Source organism: Notolepis coatsorum (genome assembly GCF_963971535.1).
Source record: "Notolepis coatsorum genome assembly, chromosome: 7".
NCBI classification, from domain to species: Eukaryota; Metazoa; Chordata; class Actinopteri; order Aulopiformes; family Paralepididae; genus Notolepis; species Notolepis coatsorum.
In genome coordinates this window covers 141,271,394-141,290,420 of record NC_140171.1, presented here as the reverse complement: position 1 = coordinate 141,290,420, position 19,027 = coordinate 141,271,394, and the positions used below count along the sequence as shown (strand labels likewise).

General features: G+C 48.7%; 1 protein-coding gene across 1 annotated transcript in view; it reads left to right on the top strand.

Annotated features, from left to right (window-relative positions):
- Positions 1–19,027, top strand: part of LOC311231788 (voltage-dependent T-type calcium channel subunit alpha-1I-like) — a gene marked incomplete at both ends in the record, with an annotated part of 346,702 nt that overhangs the window by 91,299 nt on the left and 236,376 nt on the right. The window contains 1 exon segment of the mRNA XM_084318416.1: positions 1,068–1,160. Within this exon segment, the coding sequence (XP_084174542.1) occupies positions 1,068–1,160 (93 nt within the window).

Here is a 19,027-nt window from a genome sequence, read left to right as displayed (position 1 = left end):
GAACAAATTTACAAAACAAAGCTGGTCGAAAATGCCAAAGAAGTTCGTAAATCGAGTTACAAAGGAATTCATCGTATGTCCGTTCGAGAAGGAGGTCCATTGTTGTCCCTGTTATTCATTTAGACCAAATTGGAAAAATAGGGTCCAGGTTTAAAAATACCGGAAATGTCTAATTGATATGCTATATTGAAATATATATTATATTATATTTTCATGTACATTTTGTTGTTGCTTTACATTCACATTTTGTTGTTGCTTTGTGCACACATCACATACTCAAGATGGGTCTGTGGAAGTTTCAGTGTTCCTTGGATCCTTGTAGGGCTGACCCCTATTAGTTGAATAGTCGACTAATTGATCGGAAGGAGCCGTAGTCGACTGCCAACCTCTTAGTCTAATGCAAAAAAATATTATAATTATTATTATACATTTTAAAATAAAAATTTGTATCATTCTTTACGAAAGAAAAGAGGCCTAGAAGCGTGGCTAACGCTAATGGCACGCATACCAGAGGCTAACTGCCTATGAAAACAGGCACAGAGGCACTGAAAAAGGATTTCACCGATCTAATGAACACACTAGACTAGACAAATATCAACATGTATCCATCAGTGGACCAATTGCATGCTTTCGCAGAGAACAAGAAGCCTTCCGTCGACTCCTTCAGACATTATGCACCCCCCACAGCCCAAATGGAATGATACAAATATATATATATTATACTTTTATTTTTTCATTTTTTTTATAGTCGACTAATAGTCGACTATCGGCAAATTTTGGCGACTACAAGTCGACTATACAAATCCTTAGTCGGGGACAGCCCTAGATCCTTGGCTGACTGTATGCCTAAAGTCTAGATCTAAAATCACCATTTAATGGCATCTGAGAATATTAAATCTTCTCAGACTCAGAATCACAATTTGAGATAGGCAGACGTCACACTCAAAGACTTTCACAATGTCATTCATGCAGAAATGTTTTGTCTACTTCGTGAAAATCTCCCTGCTTGCAGATGGACGGTGTTTTTCCCGACTGATCCCAGTGTGTCCATGTCTGTGTTTCTGCAGGTCATCACTCTAGAAGGCTGGGTTGACATCATGTACTACGTCATGGACGCGCACTCCTTCTATAACTTCATCTACTTTGTATTCCTCATCATAGTAAGTATTCAATCACACACACACACACATGCACACAACAGGCACACAAACACACGCGCACACACATGCATGCACAGACACACACATGCACACACACACACACACACACACACACACACACACACACACACACACACACACACACACACGCACACACACACACACAGTGTTATTGTGCCTTTTCCACACAGTACATTATAGTCAACTGACTAGAATAAAGGTTAGTTCAAAACTGGCCCCTGTAAATGTCCTAACACAACCCCCTCCAATGTACAGTAAATGACCAAGTATGGTTTTGTCAATATTCCAATGTACAGTTTTGCTTTACAGTTGTACAGTGTCCCCCACCCACCCCCCCCTCCTACCCACCCCCCCCCCCCTCCAATGTACAGTCCCCCCCACCCCCCCAACCCCACCCCACCTACCCAACCCCCTCCAATGTACAGTTTCTACGTCAAATGTATATACTCTCTTTTCTGGACTCTTTTCGTATCACAAACAATACTGTATTTGCAAATCTGGTATGTCATAAATGTTATGATGAATTGAAAATGGGGGACCCTGATGTAAACAAGACGAAAGTCTTTCTCTGGTCTGCATCCCCTTAACAATTGTGTGTATTGAGCCGTACTGTATTGTACCCATTCTGCAATCTGTTAACACTTTAATCGCCATGGGTTAAATTCATAACTATCCCTCGCCAGCTCTATTTGTCTATGGAGAAGTTCCCCTTCTTTGCAGGGCTATAACTTTTTAAATTCTATTGCTAAATTGCCATTATTATGGCCCATTCAATGTCCTATATGTATTGTTCAGGGTGTAGCAACGTTAAACTTTTTCATTCACAGATTCATACTAAAATATGGTCTAAAGTATAAGTATGTTTTTATCGTTTTCTGCAGCTTTCTCCAGAACTTGATTTATAGCTCCAAATGCATTATATTGATGATGAAATACAGTTTGATAGCAATCGGCGCGAGATAAAAAATGTCAACTGGACGTTGTTCTAGAAGTTACTGCGTATCATCTGATGATGACCGGATGGGCGGGGGATCGTTTATAATTCCGTGGGCAGCGTTAGATGATTCATTCAGAGTGGGTCATATGTTCATCATAGCAGTTTATATGGAACACGTTAGAATATAACGCTGAATCTTACCGTGGCTTCCTCGCGCCGCTGGCAGATGAGCGTGGAACAGAATTTTTTCTATTATGGGATGGAGAAATGCCCGATCCATTTCCAGGTTGTATAATAGTATATATGTCCAAATCATGTTGTTTTTTCGAGGTTATTTGCACCGATCGATGTTCACTGTATCAAGACGGAGTCTCTCTAACGATAGCGAGTGCCCGGACCACATATGGATGAGCACTTCCGGTTCAAAGGCTCATTTCCGGTTGGCGATCTGCCGATCGGCCACCAAATGGCGCTCTTGAACCGCTAGAGAGTTGAGTGGAGCTTTGCAGTGTGTCTCAGGGCTCCGGAAAGGAAATATGATTTCGATGACAGATTTTTGAAATATTGACATCAAAGACGAGTTACGGCGTCTTCGGCAGAATGAGCATGGCTAGGAATGACGTCTTAACTCGTCCCCGGCGATCATAACGTTTTCAATCAATCAATCAATCAGTTTCAGAGCATCCTGACTGACCGGTGTGTGTGTAGCAGTAAGCGAGCTTAAGGGATGTAATAGTGTTTGTCGATTCAAAAATAATTATAAAACAAAATATTTAGTCAGTATGAAAGTCAAATGTGATCTGAATAGTGAGATCTTTTTTTTTCTTTATTATTATTATTATTGTAACTGAGGGGTACAATTCCCTGACTGTATTAATAAGTATGGTATCATTAAACCACTACTGCTTTATGTACATTACTACTGGCCATACAGTACACAGGTATATGTGATGAACAGTCCCACAATAACACGGTTTCACAACAAATACGGTTTAGAATATTTATTATTATAGCAACGGTAGGTTACAGAATGATAATTATGAATTGCGCTTGTAAGGCGAAGAATGTGCATGAATAGGTCAAGAGCGTAAGTCCATGAGAATATTACGCAGGAGATAATTAATACCACCTGTATCATAAGAATTATATATAGTACACTAGTAGGTCCGCTGGAGATACTAAAAGGGTCCCTCCGGTTGTAAGCCAGCAGGGGGAGGAATGTTCGAATGCAAAAGTCTGGATCACCGAGGAATCAATAAGCTCCAGCTACGGGAGGCGGTACATTACTCCCTTGATCGGCAGACGAAAGCAGCAGCTATAATCCAAGTATGCGTGCAGCATAGGTGAAAGCCAGCCAGCCTCTCCTAGAGACGGGCTCGAGTGATGTTCCTCACGGGTAAATCCCACACAGTAGTGGGTGTAGACGATTCTCCTCCGCTCCAACAGCCACAGGACCAAAGCAATAATCCAGCCGGAAAAGGCTCTGCATTCACCGGTGTAGATTCTCCGGTGCGCGGTACTTCACATTAACTAGGTCGAACTTGACGTTATTCCACTAAGCTCTGACACTTTTACTGTCCTATTCGCACGCGGTTATAAGTGCTCTATTTAGATGCACGGTTGCTCACTTCACTTGGTCGTTGACTTGTGATGAAGGCTTTAACGTTTTGAGGGTAACACGTTTCTAGGTTAACTAACTGCTGTATCCACCTGCGACGTATTTATACGTACGCTGAACAATCTAGTACCAGCCTTATTTCTGTCTCGTATTCTTGCGCAAACCTGGGCATGTTGAGACAAGCCTTGGCGGTGGCTTTGAACTAGACATTGGGGGGTATGGCCGTGGCTCCAATAGGAGAACAAAATATTATGGTCTGTACTAGGTAAAGGGATATTCCGTGTATATGTACAAAGAATATACAAGGGATATCAAACGATATACAAATACTATACAATATATCTCAAGTAATAAATATATATATTCGGTTTAATCTGACCCTTTGTAACAGCCGCCTCCTAATTAGTCCGCACCTAATTAGATAAGCAGAGACAGATTAACCGCCTTGTCCACTACTCAATGTCCGTTGTGAGGGTAGGGCAATTCACAAAGTCAGTGGGTCATGATCGTCATTAAGAGAGTCGGGGAGCCTTGGCAACTCTATCAGCCTCGCCACGGGTCGGGTGTATGTCCGCCCCTGGACGAGCACTTCTGCCGCTCTGACCTTTCCGTCGGCACCAGTGATCACTTTGCTTACGCGGCCGGCCGGCCACATAGCTCGGGGTAGTGACTGGTCGATAATCATGACGACTGTGTCCACTTTTAAGTTGTCCCCGTCCTTGACCCGCTTCTGACGGGCTGGAAGGGATAGTAGGGGGGTTAGGAGGAAGCGGGCCTGAGACTGCTTTGATCTGTGCTTGGCTGCGCCTCCACCTCCTCCGTCTGTTTCTCTTGTTTGCTCTGTACCCCGTCTGAGGAGGGGCCGGTTCCGGCCGCCCCATCAAGGAGTCGCTTGGGGTGCTGGGTTCGAGGTCAGCTACGTCTGGAGCGCAGCTGAGGGGGGTGGAGTTCCGAACTCCCTCTTGTGCCCACGGTTCTCTCACAGGCCTCTCGCTTAATGTCAATAGCCTCTCAACGGGCTGTACGAGGGAGTGGCCGGTGTCGCTCGCCTTTGTGTGTAGGCAGCGTGTAGACGTGGGTTGACTGTCAAGTCCGTAGAGGGGGCCCTGGAGCGTCCACCCCAGTCGGGTCTGAACCGCGACTGGGCATCCTTTGGGTCCGATGTGGGCCGCCTCAATTGGGAGAATGAGGTCCGCGTGGTCGGAGCCGATGAGCAGGGTCGGTGTTGCGCCGTCGATAGGCGGTATAGGTAGTTGACGTAGGTGCACATACTTCGCCATCAGCTGTGGGATGGGGTAGGTGTACTGTGATAGGCCTATGTCGTGGCTGGTGAAGACGTTGGTAATACTATACTGCTTCTCGGGCTGGTCCACCGCTGCTATCTTGAAGGAGACCTTTTCACCTTTTATGGTCTTCTGGTCCCTTCTGATGGTGCGTATTGTCATAGTACCTTTGGCACCCCGCAGGCCCAACTGGGCTGCGGCGGAAGCGAGGAGGAGAGTCTTTTCAGACCCATCGTCCAGGACGGCGTAAGTGTCCAGGACCTTGTCCTCGTAGCTCAGGAGCACTCTGACCACTTTGATGAGCACTCGGGGGGTCCCGCTATGCTGGTCAATGTGGAGCACTCCTGTTGGTCGGTTGCCTTGGATCTTCTGGAGTGGTGCCGACTCGCGGTCGTCCGAGTAGCACCGTGACTCCCAGTGTCTGCTGTAGCAGTCGGTACAGTAGGGAGCGGTCTGGTGGATCTTTGGTACTGGTGCCACCGCCTCGGCCTGGTACATTACCGTGACGGGCCCACTTTGTTGTCCTGGCGGACGCCTGTTGATGTCATGCAGGACCTCCAAGTGGGCGCCGCCGCACCTGCTGCACTTCTTCTTCAAGCGGCACTCAGCTGCCATATGGCTGCGCGCGCAGCGGAAACAGCGGCGGTGGTCTTTGATCCACTGGCTCACCTCGTCCGTGGTCAGCTTCCCGAAAGTGTCGCATTGATACAGCCGATGTTCCCCTTCACAGTACTGGCATTCAATCTTCCACTCCTCTTTTGTCGAGGGGGTGTTGTGGTTCTTGTGCTGCGGTACTGATTCGGCTTGGTGCATAACGGTCACCGACCGGCGGTTATCATTTGATCCCCGAGGTCCTGGTCTTGGGCTTGGTCCACTCCATACGAACGTGTCCAGTCGTAAGCTGCTGACCTCCCTGGCGAGGAACTCAGACAGGTCTAGGAGGGATGCCTCTGGGCCGTTGGGGTCACGGTGGTCTCTCTGCCGCCGAAAACGCTCTTGTCGGGCGGGAGGGAGCTTCTCTAATATTCTTTCTACATTAGAGTTAGCGTACAGTTCGTATATCCCTTTTTCCTTTTGGGACCCCAGCATCCCTACCAGGGACTGTACCTTGATAGAGAGGTCATCTAATGCTCTGTTGTCTCTGGCTGGGGGGAGACGGTCGATGTCTCTTATCTCTTGTATCACGTAGTCCCATATGCGTCCATAACGTTGGTCGAGGGCTACTAGAGCCGTGGTGTATGGGGTAGTAGAGTTGGAATATGCCAGCGCTATATTGTGCGCTCTGGGCACCTTCAGGTGCTGGAGTAGGATAGCATACTTGTACGTCTCATCGGGGACATCGGACATCATTGTCTCTAAGCACATTCGTAGCTCTGTGTACTGTGCTCTGTTCTCGTGTGTGAAGTCCGGGAACGTCGGTGTGCCAAGGTACGATGCCATGGATGGCTGGCACATCGGTGAGCGTTGGGGGAGAGGCCTCCTGGGCGAGTCTCCCCGTACGTGGCGTCGTGGGCTGGTACTTGGTGGGTACCGAAGCTCGGGTACCCAGGTGCTGTTCCTCGGGGCTGGCGGTGCGTCAAACTCACCCGTGAGTTGAGTCGGGGGTTTGTAATGCAGTGCCTCGGGGCTGACGTCTGGGCTGTACTGGGCCTCCTGGTCCAGAGTACGTTGCTGCTGGTCGGCTTGACATTCCTCCTCTTCCTCTTCCTCTGCTAGGTCCTGGAGTCTTCTGTTCAGTCTCTCGGCGTGGTCCGGTTCTTCCCGGTTGCTGGGTCTCGTATGGACCGGCCGGGGAGGGGGTTCGGAGACGTGGACAGGATCCTCCTGTTGGCGGGGTCCCGGGTCGCTTGGTCGGGTAGGGGAATGCGTCCTAGACCCTTGTCGTGATGATCTCCGGGAGCTCCGTGCGGAGAGAGGGGGTGTCGCCATGGCAATCAATTTATCCATCATCTGCGCCTGCAGCCGGTCGCGCTCTGCCTCGCGCTGGGCATGGGCGGCGTCACGCACTGCTTCGCGCTGGGCATTGGCGGCGTCGCGCTGTGCATTGACGCTGGCATGGGCGGCGTGGAGCTGTGCATTTGCGGCGTCGCGCTGTGCATTGGCGGCGGCGTGCTGTGCATCGGCACGGCTTCTTTCAATGTTCTCTTCCGTCTGAAGGCGTCTGGTCTCCAGTCTTATGCGGCCGTCTTCACTCCTTTGTTGCGCCTGGAAGCGCTCTCGCTTGGTTGCAGAATGTTCGCGTTCACTGAGGGCTTGCGCTTGGAGTTGCGCGTAAAGGCGCTCTCGTTGGTCTGCAGCTTGTTCGCGCTCGCTCGTCTGTTGCGCTTGAAGTCGATCGCGTTCGTCTGCAGCTTGTTCGCGCTCGCTCGTCTGTTGCGCTTGAAGTCGATCGCGTTCGGTGGAGGCTGCCAGGGTGGCGATGAATGCCTGCGCCAGCATCTTGTCCGCTTCGCTGGGGGAAGACACCGACGGAGGTGATCGGCTTCTGGCAGTGCTCGTTGGAGATCTGTTCTCTGGGCGCGCCTCGAGGTCCGTCTCCTGGGCGCGCTTCTCTTCTGGTAGTGGGTCGGGTTCTGTCCCTGGAGCGCTTTCTTTATCCTGGAGCTCTCCGGGGACCGTCCCGTGGTCGTTGTCTGGGGGTAAAGTCATGTCATGTCCCTCCTGGTCCCCCCCGTGAGCTTGGTCAGTTACGTTAGAACCCACTGGGGTCTCTACTGGCAGGGTCGTCTGGTCGGTAGGGTTTGACATGCTTTGACTATCCGCTTTATCTATTTGATCCGTATTTAACTTCTTTATAAAGCTAGGTAGTAGACTGGCAGCGTAGTCCTCTAGGTAACGAGGTGGCTGCCGTCTGCGCTCCGGGCGATCTAGCTTAGGAGAACCGTTTGTGGAGTGTTCACCGCTGGCCATGTCAATATTAATATTATATTAATATTACGCTAATTACCCTCTGGCTCGAAGGACCAATTGTAACTGAGGGGTACAATTCCCTGACTGTATTAATAAGTATGGTATCATTAAACCACTACTGCTTTATGTACATTACTACTGGCCATACAGTACACAGGTATATGTGATGAACAGTCCCACAATAACACGGTTTCACAACAAATACGGTTTAGAATATTTATTATTATAGCAACGGTAGGTTACAGAATGATAATTATGAATTGCGCTTGTAAGGCGAAGAATGTGCATGAATAGGTCAAGAGCGTAAGTCCATGAGAATATTACGTAGGAGATAATTAATACCACCTGTATCATAAGAATTATATATAGTACACTAGTAGGTCCGCTGGAGATACTAAAAGGGTCCCTCCGGTTGTAAGCCAGCAGGGGGAGGATTGTTCGAATGCAAAAGTCTGGATCACCGAGGAATCAATAAGCTCCAGCTACGGGAGGCGGTACATTACTCCCTTGATCGGCAGACGAAAGCAGCAGCTATAATCCAAGTATGCGTGCAGCATAGGTGAAAGCCAGCCAGCCTCTCCTAAAGACGGGCTCGAGTGATGTTCCTCACGGGTAAATCCCACACAGTAGTGGGTGTAGACGATTCTCCTCCGCTCCAACAGCCACAGGACCAAAGCAATAATCCAGCCGGAAAAGGCTCTGCATTCACCGGTGTAGATTCTCCGGTGCGTGGTACTTCACATTAACTAGGTCGAACTTGACGTTATTCCACTAAGCTCTGACACTTTTACTGTCCTATTCGCACGCGGTTATAAGTGCTCTATTTAGATGCACGGTTGCTCACTTCACTTGGTCGTTGACTCGTGATGAAGGCTTTAACGTTTTGAGGGTAACACGTTTCTAGGTTAACTAACTGCTGTATCCACCTGCGACGTATTTATACGTACAGTGAACAATCTAGTACCAGCCTTATTTCTGTCTCGTATTCTTGCGCAAACCTGGGCATGTTGAGACAAGCCTTGGCGGTGGCTTTGAACTAGACATTGGGGGGTATGGCCGTGGCGCCTAGGGGATCGCTTCCAATAGGAGAACGAAATATTATGGTCTGTACTAGGTAAAGGGATATTCCGTGTATATGTACAAAGAATATACAAGGGATATCAAACGATATACAAATACTATACAATATATCTCAAGTAATAAATATATATATTCGGTTTAATCTGACCCTTTGTAACAATTATTATTATTATTATTATTATTATTATTATTATTATTATTATTATTATTATTATTATTATTATTATTATTATTATTATTATTATTATTATTATTATTATTATTATTATTATTATTATTATTATTATTATTATTATTATTATTATTATTATTATTATTATTATTATTATTATTATTATTATTATTATTATTATTATTATTATTATTATTATTATTATTATTATTATTATTATTATTATTATTATTATTATTATTATTATTATTATTATAAAAAAAAATCTTGTTTAAACTGTGAATAGTGTTGTGGAAAGGTTGTTTAACACAGCAGGAGACGATATTTCCAATTGTAACAAATAGGTAATTTATTTAAGAAAAGAAGTTCTTTAACAGCAAGAGCTATGGGTCAAAGAGGATCACCACAGCTTGAACAAAAAAACACTCTGTCCTGGATCCCTTTGCCTGTCCCTAAATCCCCTCTCAGTCCTGCCCCCCCATGACAGATATGATGACGTATCATATCATGTCAGATCTGACATGACGTACATTAAGATGATACGTAGATTTAACATCGGAGAGAGAACATGAAGAGAGATAAGCAAGATATGATGTCCACACACGATATGATGTAGAGAGTGAGATGTGTGTGTGTGTGTGTGTGTGTGTGTGTGTGTGTATGTGTGTGTGTGTCTGTGTGTGCGTGCGTCTGCGTACAGACGTTTGTGTATTGTATGTGTGTATTGTGTCACAGGGAATGTGTGTGTGTGTGTGTGTGTCGGTGTGTATATCTGTGCGACTGTGTGTGTCTGTGTACGTGTGTGTCCGTGTCTGTGTGAAAGAGAGAAAATAACAAGATATGAAAGCACACAATGTACGAGATTACCAGCACACAACATGCCGTACTGAAATGTTCATCTGTTCTAAATTGTTTTAAGAACGTCAGCCAGACCGTCTTTCAGCACTGCTAGTTGACCTATATTAAACTAGTCCACCTCATACACATTTTCCCCAACATTCCCCCATTTGGGGCTATCCCTAGTCCCACCCAAATCATATAACCAAGAAAATGTGAACGTCTAACTAAACGAGAAACCATATTTATATAATAAAAGTTTAAATGGCTGATCTAAACAAGAAACCTAGCCATATAATAAATTTTAAATGTCTAACTAAACAAGAAACCTTACTTCATTCACTGGACCCCTAACGGACCAACAAAGGCTGACTACCGTTCTCACAATAAACACAAAACCGCTCAAAACAAGAGTAATAATAAAACATCAAAAAAAAAAAAAAAAAAAAAAAAACCCAATTTATAATCCTAACCTGACAGACAAATCCCCCCAACCTCCACCGCTTACCAAATGAGCCACAGTTCCGGCCGGAAACCGCGACTCTCATCAGGGAAAGGAGAAGTTGACCGTCAGAACTAAACATAGAACATCCCTCCCAAAAAAAAATGACATTGTCTCTTCCATAACATTGAGTCCCAGTGTCCATCGCTCAGCCCCCCTTCCATGCCCACGCCATAGTCTCCTCACCGCATTGCCAAAAGTCACATTTTGCCAATACAGCAACCACCACACCACACCTCCAGTCCTCGTAGAAGCATGTCCCCATGCCTGGACGGGAGGCGCTGGTACCGACCTCACCACGTGTCCCCCCCATCTTCGACGGGAGGTGCCCATCTTGCCCACTGCGTTAGCCCCCCCCTTTGTCCCTCCAGTCCCCAGAACCGATCCCCAGACCACTTCTTCTCAATGCTTCCTCAGGCTCAGAACCGACACTCTGCCGATGCCCCTTCCCATTCCGGTTTGACCAGGACCACAAGTAAAATAAACAAAAAATAATAAAAAAATAAAAAACAATGCAATGATTTTCAATGGTTGCAATCTCTATGCCGAAGGATCATTAGAAAATCAGACTAAAATTCCTAGTTAAAGGAATAAACCAACAAAACTGCACTCAGACCATCCCCCGTCACTCTTAAAGGAAAGAACCAACAAAAAGAAAATGTCCCTACCTCACCATACCCCTAATCCTCTATCCCCTCGTCTCCCTCTAAGGCAGCATAAAGCTGAGGATATGGCCCGATTTGTGGCTCAATCTCTTTCTGTCCCACCATCAGCATTTGGCTCGTTACGTGTGAAGTTACCAGCCTACCCAAGAGAGGCATACCACAACAGAAAAGGAGAACCAATATCAACCCTGCCACCCCGATGGATATCCCCGTCTGCATCACTATGCTTCCCCACTGTCCCAATCTTTCCAACACCCCACTCCCCCACCATTCTTCATTCCGGCCAGAATTCCCCCTCAACTCCTCCCTCAAATCCTTCAGCTTAGCCATGGCCTCGGAGAACTTTCCCCCTGGCCCCACATTCGTCGGAATGAATGTGCAGCAGTACTGTCCAAACATGGAACAGACTCCACCCTTCTCCGCCATTAACCAGTTCAGAGCCTGTCTATTCTGCCACGCCACCGTACTGGTCGCGTGCATCTGGTCCCCCATTGCATCCAACGCCTCCTCGGTGTAATTGAGATACCGCTGCTGATTGTAAAACAAATAGTTGATCCACCCGGTGTTCTTATTGACCGATATCCATGGCAGAATAGACTCAAACCCTGCCGCAATCTCATTCTTAGCCATGAACTCGGCTGGAATGCCCCTTGGTTGTCCTATGCTGTCCAGATACACCCTTGGGTCTGCCTTGTAGCTACGCTTCGTTCGAGAGATAGGAGACTCAGAAGGTCCTTCCGTCACTGATAATGGTAGGACCACCATTGGCATGATCGCCTGAACCCGGGCACATCTACCTGACCAATCTAAAGGAAGTGTATTCCTCAACCTCCTACCGCCGCAGAGCCAGTATTGGTCCGCCAGTGCCATATCCTGGACATGAAAAGGGCAAGCTACAGGCCGTGGGTTGGTATCCACTCCCTTTAACACGACCCCGTGTCCACACTTTCCTTCTTTCGTACAGTTAGTCGTGATGCTCCAAATAGTAGTGCACCGCCCCTCTGCCACCTCCCCTACATCCCGGGTCCCCTCCTTTTGCAAGCACTCGAAATCCTTGGTCAGCCATAGTTTGACACCTCTGGGTATTGGCAACCCCGTCGCTACCCCCTGCACACGTACATCCAATTTCCTACAACGTTCCCGCATAGTGACATCCTTGAAATCCGTGACGTTTCCTGCCGCCTTAAAACGACTAGAGCCGAGAAACCCCAAACACTCTGCCTCGCACCAAGGGCGACTATTATGGGGCCCCTCCCATGCCTCTGCGTCCCTGTCACACTGAGCCCAACTGAACTTCGTGCCCTTCACCAGCAGCCTATCCGGACGTGCCTTGGAGCAGACATAACAATCCTCTATCTGATTCTGCGCGCTCGTGTACTGGACCCACTTAAACCACTCATTCCCTAAAGCCGCCCTATACATCGGGTCAGCCTCCGGGTCTTCCTCGTCATAGTCATAGTCGCCCCCATCTTGTTCCCCGGAAGGAAGCAAACCCCTCAACCTGGCCCAGAGTGAGCCCACTGAGTCCCTCAACATTCCGGCTGTCCTCTGGAACATATCCTGTCCCCCCACCTCTTCCGACTCAGTGTCCTTGACCTCCCTTTTTCCCCTCACCCCTGTCCCCTGTGATTGGTTCGGGACAGGCTCAACTCTCCTATCTACCCCCACAACCCGATGCTCGTTAGTATAATGGTAAGTATCCCCGCCTGTAACGGGGGAATGGTCAAAATCAAAAACATGCCCTTGCGGTCCTACGGGAAACACCCCGTTTGGTTGTAGTCTTATCTTCTCCCCCCCTTCCTCGATGGAGGGAAGAGGGGGCGCCTGATTCTGAGCCTGGTCATGAAAGCCTGCTGGTACTTGAGCCTGAGCGGGACCCCGTGGGACTCCTACCCACTCAAACCCGTCATCCTCAAGGACGGGTCGACCGTGACGGTTCTTAATGACGTCGTTGTGCCCGGCCGACCGTCCGCACACTGCTGCCAACATCTGCGGGAGCATCAGCAGGCACTGCACCTTCCAGTTGCCGTCTCGGACCCTCCATGTCGGGTTCTGCATAACTGCGATCGATTGTATCCCCCAAGAGATCGCCGCTGGCCTTTATGCAGTGATTGAAGTGGAACCAGGTCGCTGATCCTTTGACTTGGACTGCCGTTCCAGTCGATCGGATCACCTCGTACGGGCCCTCTCTCCGGGGTGATGACCACTTTCTCTTGTGGACCTTTACGAAGACCAAGTCCCCAGGGATCAGTCTCGGTTTGGTGGCTTCCTTCTCCGCCTCCTTTTCCCCCTTTCTCTCCTTTCTCTGCTCCTGTCGAAACACAGCTTCATGTATTTTAGTCACTTGCTGAAGATATTTTTTCAGATCTTGCTCAAAAATATCTAATGCCGGGCCCCTAGCCAGGTGTCTAAATGGCGGTGCTGGCATGCTGCGGCCTGTAAGCATTTCATGCGGTGTTAGCTGTGTTTGGCGGTTTACGCTGCTTCTAATAGCCATCAGAGCAAGTGGCAAAGCATCAATCCAGTTAAGCTTAGTTTGCATACAGATTTTCAACAGTTTGTTTTTAATGACCAGATTGGCCCTTTCCACCTTCCCCTGCGACCCGGGACTATAGACACAGGAAAGGCGCTGTCTTATACCTAATTTCTGCATCAGCCCTTTAACCACCTTGTCGATGAACTCGCGGCCATTATCGCTTTGTAATATCGTGGGAATTCCAAATCTCGGAATGACCTCGCGACACAGGAACTTGATCACTGTGTCCGCGTTCTTGTGTTTAGATGGAATGGCCTCAATCCAGCGACTAAAGCAGTCCTCTACTACCAGGAGGTATCGTTTGCCCTGCACTGGCGTTATCATGTCTGTATAGTCCATAATCAGATGTCTGAATGGTCCCTCAGGGAGGGGTGTGTAAGCCGCCACTGTCGGTACTCCTTTGCGCACATTGCCCTGTAAGCATGTTAAACACCTGGCTAGTGTAACGTCAATTTGTGCCTGAAGCTTTGGGGACCAAAATCCCATTTTCGTGATTCGTTTCAGGGTCTCTGCTCTTCCACAGTGATCAACACCATGAGCCTCAGGTATCACTAAGGACAGAAGATCGATGGAGGCGACTATCAAACCGTTATGACTCCTCCACAGACCATCTGCCCCCCTTACAGCCCCCCTCTCCGTCCACGACTGTTTCTCGGCCTGCGTGGCTGAGTCCTGAAGATCACTCAAATTATCCTCAGTTACCTCAGTCGTCAGTTCGGCCGCAAACATCAGAACAGCCGTGGACGGCACCGCAGCCGCCGCCTTCGCGGCCTCGTCCGCCGCGTTGTTTCCCGTCGTCACAAAGGACAGGTCTTTTCTGTGTGCCTGGCACTTTACGATAGCAATGCTTTTGGGCAACTTTACAGCCTGAATAAGCGCCACAACCTGCTTGTGGTGAAGGATCGGTGAGCCGTCCGATTTCTTAAAGCCTCTTGCCTTCCAAATGGCCGCGAATAGGTGGCATACGCCATGCGCATACGCAGAGTCTGTAAAGATGTTAACCGTGCGATCTTTAGCTATTATGCATGCTTCTGTTAGTGCTATTAGTTCTGCAAGCTGGGCCGAACATGGTTGCATGCATTGTCCGGCCTTTCTTGTTAGTGTTTCTCCGTTAGGTTTGCACTGTACGACGGCGTATCCTGACCTTAAATTTTCCCCCTCCCGATAGCAGGACCCATCCACAAAAAGTGAGAGTTCTGCTATCGCGAGCGGGTCGACTCCCAAATCAGGACGGAGTTTCACGAAAGCCTGTACCTCCACCTCACACTCATGCGGTTGACCCTCGCTCGGGAGTGGTACCAGATCCGCCGGGTTACTGCCGTGGCATGTTTTTATCGTAACGTCCGAGTACTGCAGGAGCCTCATGTAAGCCTGTTGCCGTTGGCTGGTCAGAACAAATTTGCCTCTTTCAATCAAGTTTGCCAATTTGTGATGTGTCCAAATGCAAATGTCATATCCCATTGTCACGGCCGTTGCCTTCTCATACATCAAATGTGCTGCGGCCAGGGCCTGATAACAAGGTGGCAGACCCTGCTCTACCGGCGAAAGAGCTCTAGAGTAATATGCTATCGGTTGTTTTTTCCCACTCCCCCCCTGTGTTTGAGTCAGGACAGCTGTCGCATGCTGCGCTCTATGTGAGACGAATAGGTGGAAACACTTCTCATAATCCGGCAGCGCCAGGGCAGGGGCCTGTAACAACAGACGCTTAATGTTTATGAACGCGTCCTCCCCCTCCTCGGTCCATGTCAAGGGAGCGCGAAGCTTGTCTGTACCCGCCTCTTTTATCATCATCCTCAACGGCGCTGTCGCTATCGTATAGTCCTCCACCCACTCAGAGCTGTACCCAGTCATCCCTAAAAACGTCATCATCTGTCGGACCGTCAATGGCCTAGGTGCCTTGGATACAGCTTCGAGCTGCGTGGGTGAGATGCTTTTTATGCCCTTTTGAATGACGCGAGACAAGTACTCAACTTTTGGCTGGCAGTACTGCAGTTTTGAACGGGATGCCTTGTGGCCTCCCACGGCTAATCCACCCAAAACTTTGATGGAGTCCTCATGGCACTGCTGACGTGTATCCGAGCAGATTAGAATGTCATCTGCATACAGTAAAACCGTGCTGAGTAGTGTGTCGCACACTCCTTGCAAGTCTTCCTTGAGCGCCTTCGAGAAGTAATGCGGCGAGTGCGCGAACCCTTGTGGCAACCGGGTGTAAGAGTATTGTTTCCCCCTGTGGGTAAAAGCAAACAGATACTGAGACTCTTTTTCCAATGGAACACTGAAGAATGCCTGCGTGAGATCAATGACCGTATAGTACTGCGAGCTACTCGGGATGTTTGTCAGGAGGGTGTGTGGATTAGCGACTTCCGCCTCTGGTCCAGACACCACGTCGTTCACCGCCCTCAAATCGTGTACCAGTCTGTACCTAGCCCTGTCCGCCTTTAGCACTGGGTGGATAGGTGTATTACATCTGGATTTGAAAGGGACGAGCACTCCCCCCTTTAACAGTCCCTCAATCTGATGTGATATAGCTTCCTCCGACTCTGGCTTCATTGTATACTGTCTGATAAAGGGTGGTCTACAACCCTTCTTTAACCTGACCTTCACTGGCTGTGCCGACAATATTAGACCCACATCTGTGTCGTGTTTTGACCACAACCGTTCCGGGGTGCGCGCCAACATGTCCTGTTCCAGCAAAGCATCCGCCTCTGGAATAACGCAAGGGTCTCCTGGTAATCTGATTACTTGCGGTTTTGCCAAAACTGAAAAGGAAATCATTATTTTTATGAAACTCCCATCTGCGCTGTTCCAAATTAGCGGAGATTCCGTGGAGACCCACCTTTGAGTCTCGGATTCCTGTATCATTGAACCTAGATGTTCGGATTCGTAACCAGGATTTATTCTCAGAGTGATGTGTGGGGCGGCGTCTCTTAGTCTATGTTGTTCCCGTAGATACTTACCCGTGTTAACCCTCAACGCCGCGCCCTGTCTCCCTACAATTATCGCAGATGAGTCAATCTGCACCTGCTCGGGCTGTCCCTGCAACCATGCCTTGTTCCTAACTAGGTCACTATTCGTCAAATATTGTAGTGTGCAATGTGCCTCCATGTTTGTTTGTCTAGACTGAGGCAGTTGGGTTTTCAGAAATGGCTCCCAGGGGGCACAGACCCTTTGCAGCTCTGCATCTATGTTGCCCAGCCAGAACACAGTGGCCTCTTTCTCCCCCGTCCCTTGTAGCATCATTTGGTACACGTCTTGTTCAATTTGAATCCCCTCAGGCGTACATAGGATTTTACAGCCTAGTTTACACATTGCATCTCGTCCCAAGAGATTGCGCGGGGTGCTGTCCGAAATTAATACAGGTATTGTTATGGTCTTGTTGTTATACGTCATAGAGATTGGATCTGATGTGGGTATTAATTGTGTTTTTCCCGAGAATCCGACCGTCCGAACATACTGTCCAGACTGGGGTAAGTGAGCGGCGTATTTTTGCTTTATGCAGGAAAAACCTGCTCCAGTGTCTGCCATCATCTCTGTTAATTTGCCCTCCACTAGGACCTGCAGAATAGGTTCTTGCTCAGCTCCCTTGGAAACCACAATCATTTGATTTCCCCCCGTCGCATTCTCTGGGCACCCCTAGTGATTACCCCCCTGGTTTCGGGGCCCTCCTGTCTCCCCCTGGTCGTGGGGCCCTTGTGACTCCCCCTGGCGCACGGGTCTTCCATACTCCGAGCCGGGACGGTATGGTTGCCTACATCTCATTTCCCTGTGTCCCTGCATGCCGCAGTTCCAACAGTGGAAACGGGGAAACTGTTGTTCGTTCCCCGGTCCCTGTGTAAACCGTGGGCCTGATTGCCCATTCCCTGCCTGCCGCCTGAACGCCTGGTTCTGTGAACTATAGCCATAGCTTCTCACTACCTGAGGTGCAGGCGGGGGTCCCTGGTCCTGCATGGGTGGAGAGGTAGCAGATGACACCATTACTGCCTGCAACCTCCTTTGGGGCTGCAGTTGTTGCTGAGTTAACTTCCTTGAGTCATTTCTATCCTGATCCCTGAGTTTCTGCTCCTGAGCCCTTTGCTTCTCCACACTATGTGTTACATGTGCACAGAACAAAGGATAAGTCATGTCCATTAACCCCACCACGTCTTCCAGTCTATTCTTAACCACCTCTGGAAGCCCTCTCATCACACTTTCTCTAAACATCGTTCTCTGCAACGGGTCAATCTCTGGGTTGTGTCCTAGCTCACCTCTCCACTCCTTCAGTACTTTGTTCACATAGGCGCCAGGCCCTTCCGTCTCCATTATGGGGTTGCCTGCCAGTTTTGCCGGATTAATACGTGATGGATATTGATTCCTGAGTTTGTACCACAACGCCGCTCTATGCGCGTTGAATATGTCTCCATCATGGGCCTGCGTGTCGCATGCCACTCGCATCGATGTATCACCCATGATGTCCCGGCAGGCACCAACTCCTAGCAAACGCGTCAACAGGGATTTGACGTCACCTACTGCTAGCAGAAAAGATGACGTATTTTCCTCAAACTGCGTGATCCACCTGGAGGCTCCTTCTGAAAGGTCCGGTAGTCTTACTATTAAACCATCGATGTCTAGAGGTGACCATGGCATGTGAAAGATATCGTTCCCCTTTATTAGCAGGGGAAACTGGCCTGTGCTCGTCACACTTCCCACGAATGTAGGGGCGAAAGTCAGGGTTCCTGTAATGTTTCCTTTCTCCTGTCCTGGTTTTGTGTCATTCTCATCTTCCTCCTCATTCAACAGTTTAGTGTGGCCACACGCCCCGTGTTTCCCTGATGTCTGCTGTGCCACATTTTGACGGGCCTCTTCCTCTAACTTCCTCCCGACTCCCTCCCTCTGCCTGCCCAGGTTCTCTACCTCCTTTTCCTCTGCATCATACAACTTCCGACGTACTGTCTCGCCATATGCCGCCAGGTCTTTCGGATAGAGGTCCTGCGGGGTCAGTTTGGGAGGGATATCTCGCCTAAGGGAGGTCTCTGATCTAGCGGGGGTTTCTGACCTAGTGACGTGTTCTGACCTAGCAGGGGTCCCTAATTCCGTCTCCTCATATTCTCCTCTTATTGTCACAGTGCCCACCGGCAATTGCGTGACATAAGGTGGGGATGTTGGTTTCCCTATATCCGCCTCTCTCTGGTTTAGCGCTAAAGCTTCCTGCCTGTATGCTCTCCCCTTCTGGGCGTAGAGCTTCATTACCCCCAACTCTTCTGTCCTCTTTCTCAACCTCTTTTTGCTGTTGTCGCCTGGCTTGTGGTTACGAATCATTACATTCATCT